At 35.7% G+C, this 5,614-nt stretch overlaps 1 protein-coding gene across 1 annotated transcript; it reads left to right on the top strand.

Annotated features, from left to right (window-relative positions):
- Window positions 1-3,091: 3,091 nt before the first annotated feature.
- On the top strand, window positions 3,092-4,065 carry LOC107157772 (olfactory receptor 6). The gene has a single exon (XM_015504180.2). It carries the CDS (start codon window positions 3,092-3,094, stop codon window positions 4,016-4,018), a length of 927 nt encoding a protein of 308 aa, XP_015359666.1. The 3' UTR covers window positions 4,019-4,065.
- The last annotated feature ends 1,549 nt before the right edge of the window (window positions 4,066-5,614 follow it).

Genomic DNA, 5,614 nt, shown 5'->3' with positions numbered 1-5,614 from the left:
TAACTAAAAACCATGTAGGACAGCCAGCTGTTGTCTATGGCTCAGCTGAGCCCTGGGTGACACACCAATCTGCTCTCAAGAGCCACTTGGACATTTCCAACATGGTTCTTTGATTGAAATATTTATATGAAATACATTTTATCTTAGTCATAAAAAACTGTGGTTGTATCATTCGTCTTCTTGTGTGATTTTTTCCCCCTAGAAGGGCTCAGCTGTACAGGTGCAGATTAAAGGAAGCCTCATTGCTTTCTTTGGAGTCCCCTAGTGTAGGAAGTACTATGTCCTCCCTTCAGCGGGCTACCTAGGTATGTATCCTTCTTGTGGCTGTACAACACTGGACTGTAATGGCTTGCTTAAGTGTTTATCTCCTCTCACAACTTTGAACAGTGGAATATGACTATTTCATCTTTATATTTTCAGTATCCAGCATGAGGCCAGATGTCAAATAATTATTCAGTAAATCTTTACCATAACCACTAATAATGGTGTACAACTTTGTATTCAAGATTTTCTGATTTACTATTTTAGTGTTATAGCCCCCTTTCCACTAGTAAGTGAATTGGTTTAAATGACTTAAGGTTTGGTTCAGATTATAAAGGTTAGTAAGTGATTAATTATGGACTAGAGTATAGGTCTTCAATTATTTGTTCCAATGGTATGTACTTCCTTTAATGCTTAAGTATACCCTTAAATATTGAGGTTTCCTTTGTCCACATTTCTTGTTATGCTGCTCTTATTTTTTTCTATGATTCTTTAAAGATCAGACTTAACTAAATGTGATTCACATATAAAATTCCTTTTCACCTTATTTTGTAGTTGTTTGGATTTATGTTATGTGCTTTATTATTGCTTTACACCTCTTAGGCAAAAATTGTTTCCTTGAGAGAGTTGTTAAAATTAATTAAAGGATAGTTCTTCTTAGTGAAGATACAAGTCAAACTTGAATTCAATTCACTGTGTTCACCTTTCCAATTCATTAAACCAACTACCTTGTTAGGGATCTGAGGTTTTTTAGGTCAGAAAGTACATACAAATCAAGAATAGTTTATGAACACTTGAGAAATTCCACATTTTATTCTTCTTTATTGTTCTCTGTATTCTGCCTTTTCTTTTCCAGATCATCTCTATTGGTTTCCTTGAAATGTATTTCTCTTTTTAGTTTAATTTCATTTATGATCTCAAGCCAACATATATTTCTAATTAAATTTCAATTTCTCCTTAGCTCCTGTTGAGTCCTGGAAGCCCAGGACCCTTCTGAGTTGTTGGATATCTTAAGTCGCCTCACATCTAAGGCAACTCCTTAAGCAACTTGTCTTCAAGCAGTGTATATAATAAGGAAAAGTTTCAGAGTCAAGGAGCAGATAGAATTCATCAAGTAATGGTTTTTAAGTATAAAAATTTGAGCCAGTTTTGGAACAAGATGGGTGAATTATACAAATTAGGAAGGAGATATGAACTAAGATGTGGGACCCACCCACATGTATATATAGTAGTCTCATCTTATATGTGATTTTGCTTTCTGTGCTTTTAGTTACCTGTAGTCAACCACAGTTCGCTGAAACCCAAGAATATTAATGGAAAATTCCAGAAACAAATAGTTCACAAGTTTTAAATTACATGCCATTTTTAGTGTCATGATAAAATAAATATTACACTGTCATGCTCTGTACTGCTTGGGACATGAATCACCCCTTCAACATTGCCATACTATGTATACTACCTGCCTCCATTAAATGCTTAATAGCCATCTTGTAATGCTAATGTTCAAGTAATCCTTATTATAGATAATTATGACCCCTCAGTATAAAACTAGTGATACTGGCAATTATGATATGCTAAAGAGAAGCCATATTTAAAAGCTAGTATTTCCTTTTACAATGTGGAAGTTCTTAATAAGGAAAGAAAAAAATCACCAATGATATTAAGATCTATAATATAATAAGAATTTTTGAGAGAGAAAGAGACCACATTCACATAATTTTTATTCAGTATATCATTATAATTGTTCTATTTTATTATTAGTTATCATTATTCATCTCTTATTGCATGTTAATTTCTTAGTTATAAATTAAACTTTATCATGAATATTCATAAATAGAAAAAATAGAATATATGGAGGTTGGTACTAAATACAGGTTCAGGCATATACCTGGGATCTTGAAATCCATCCCCTTTGGATAAATAGGGGGACTACTGGAATCATCCTTATGTATGCAGATATGCATATATTAAATAGTTATGGTAGTAATATATATGTATACATATGTGTATCTATATAAGTTTTATATATATGATAGTTTGTATTAATAGAGTCTTACAATGTCAAAATGTGTTTTTATGCAAGTCATTTATATAATCATTTATTATTATTAAGTGTTACATACTATACATAATTGTGTGTGCTATACTGTTAGATGATTGCTAGCACATTAGGTTTGCTGATGCCAGCACTTCCTCAAACAAGCAAGTAGTTTATAGTGTTTAATCATTCTAAAGTGGTAGACCTTTATTCATTCAATTTTTTAAAAATCATGGCCATAAATAGAGGCAGAGAATCATTGCCAGATTCAAAATACATATCTGAGGAATCGGCCAGATTCAAGTATTCTTGTTTTTTTGTTATTGTTGTTGTTTTTTTCTAGTTGATGTGTTGCTTTTATTTTCTCCAGGTTTTAAACTTCCCTGGATCCCTGTCCTGTGGTTCTGGACCTTCCTTGGCACTGATTTAAACCACTATAATCTCCTACAATCAAGCTGCCTCTGAAATCAGGGGCTATATGGACAAAGAAAGTATTTTCTCCTAGTACTACATGAAGAAGGTCCAGATCCTAAGGTCTAAACCCTAAGTCTGACTTGTTAATTCTGCTTTGACATTATTTGCTCTGCATTATTTGTTTTCAGGAATTTGATTCTGATTTTCTGGAGAACTTGTGACTTCTCCTGATTCCCAAATCATACCCTGGACTAGATGATGACTCTAAAGTGTAAAATTAAAGTATCTGTAGTCTGAGGGTCCCTTGCTGGCAGTGCAGATCCTACTCTTCAGTTTGGTGTTATTATCAATCAATCTTTGCCTCTGGATGATCTAGCTATGTGGAAAGGAAACATCACTCATATTAGTGAATTCATCCTGGTGGGATTCCCTACTGCCCCTTGGCTGCAGATTTTGCTCTTTTTCCTTTTCCTCATCACTTACCTCTTTGTTCTGTTGGAGAATTTGGTCATTATCCCCACTGTATGGGTCACTGGGTATCTGCACAAGCCCATGTACTATTTTCTGGGCACCATGTCCTTTCTGGAGGCCTGGTATATATCTGTCACAGTCCCCAAGATGCTGGTTGGATTTCTACTTCATCCCAATACCATCTCCTTTTTGGGATGCATGACTCAGCTCTATTTCTTCATCTCACTTGCCTGCACTGAATGTGTGCTTTTGGCTGCCATGGCCTATGACCGTTATGTGGCCATATGTTGGCCTCTTCGCTATCCAGTCATGATGACCCCAGAGTTTTGTGTTCAACTGATCATTAGTTCCTGGGTAAGTGGCTTCACCATCTCCATGGCAAAGGTGTACTTTATCTCCCAAGTTGCATTCTGTGGCAATAATATCTTGAACCATTTTTTCTGTGATGTGTCACCTATCCTCAAACTAGCCTGCATGGACTTATCTATGGTTGAGAGAGTAGACTTTGTGCTTGCCATCATCATCCTTGTGTTTCCTGGCTTTGCTACTGTCCTTTCCCATGCCTTCATTGTCTCTACCATCCTGCACATACCCTCAGCCACTGGGCAGCGGAAGGCCTTCTCCACCTGTGCATCTCACCTTACAGTGGTGGTCATTTTCTACACAGCAGTGATCTTCATGTATGTCCGACCTCGGGCCATTGCTTCATTTAACTCTAACAAATTGATCTCAGCCATATATGCAGTCTTTACTCCCATGCTTAACCCTATCATCTACTGCCTGAGGAACAAGGAGGTCAAGGATGCCATTAGAAAAACCATCGTGAGTGGCTGAGCCCTTGAGAGATTCTCTTTGTTGAAGAGACCTTCCTTCTTTCATAATTTTCTTTAACCACAAAAAGCACCTTAATTAGAGGAGAGTCTACAATTGTAAACACACTCACTCAGAATAATGATTTAACCAGGGATCAAAGAAAATCCCCCCGTTGATCAGGTTTTCATTAAATGCTTCCTTTTACAAGGCAGTAGATGAAGTTGTCAAAATTCTGAGATATTTATTAATAAAATAGTTGTAATTTTATTGTTTATGAAGAATGTGTTAAGAAGTAATCAATTATTATCTGTTTTCAGAGTTTTGTTGGTGAGGTTATTCTATTTTGACTTATTTATTTTAAAAATTCTCTCCCTTTAGGGAGAGGTGAAAAAAGAGATTTGTTGTATAAAATGTGAAGGTTATGGTCTGTTCATTTATTTGAGGAGGGCTGGGGACTGTCTACTTTTATAATTAATTGGTCTTAATGTTATTTTATTTGTTTTAAAATTTAATCAAGGGGCTAGGTTGTGGCTCAGCAGTAGAGCACTCACCTAGCACATGTTTGATCCTCAGCACCACATAAAAATAAAGAGGTAAAATAAAGGTATGTATATATGTATACATATATGCATGAATGTATATAGATAGATACACACACACACACACACACACACACACACATATATATATATCCTGTGATTGATTATATTATGTATATCATTTCATGCTTTAATTTGCTTCAATTTTTGGAACTTCTTCATAGAATATTTTGGATGAAATAAGGGCCAGACTTTAGGAAAACTAGTGACTGTTTATTAAATCCCATTTCTTTTCAAGTAAAGGAAGATCTGGTATTGACAAAAGACCAAATTCTTTTGCTTAGATGATACTTGGCCAGAATATGAAGAATTTTTCCCAGTTTCCCAAAATATCTACCTTTATTTCAATTTTGAAAAAGTAGATGCGAGATCTTGAAAAGTATTATTGTTAGGTAATAGCTAGCAATGAGTAGTGAAATGCATGGGCAAGGACAGGTTTACTTTAAGTATTCTTGATTTTTTTTTAAAGTTACTACCAAGGCAGATGAGTACATAATTTGTAGCAGATTGCCTATGGAAAAGCAGGATACAAAATCCTTAAGGATAAACAAACAAAAGTAAAAGTGGTAATGAGGATGAAGGGTGTGGGATACCTCAGGAAAAAAGGATTTATAGGACTGATTCTTGACAGGACCTATAAAGGTCAATATAGAACTGGAAATTATGGTGCCACATGTCTCCTACTATCTCAGAACTGGGTGTTCTTTACTGGCACAGGCACACTAAGGTGACTTTTGACTGGCTACTGGCCCTAATACCTATATTAACATGGGATTGACTTGTAGATAAAGTCCTCCCTAATTAGGATGGCCAACATGACAGTTCTGGAGAGGACCAACTAAGGTCAAAAACTCCACTGTTCGACCCTTGCTATACCTGATTGGCAAAGAGTACAGAAGGTGGTCCCTGGTTCTCCTGGTAAATGTCAAAAAGAAATTAATTTGGAGACAGCATTGTCGTCTTTGTCATCTCTCTCTTGAGAGTGCTCTCTGCTTGAGCCTTACTTTGCTCTTACTTT

The sequence above is a fragment of the Marmota marmota genome, unplaced genomic scaffold, assembly GCF_001458135.2.
Source record: "Marmota marmota marmota unplaced genomic scaffold, marMar, whole genome shotgun sequence".
Taxonomy (NCBI): Eukaryota; Metazoa; Chordata; class Mammalia; order Rodentia; family Sciuridae; genus Marmota; species Marmota marmota.
The sequence above is the reverse complement of the archived record's forward strand: the minus strand, read 5'-3'. Positions and strand labels throughout refer to the sequence as shown.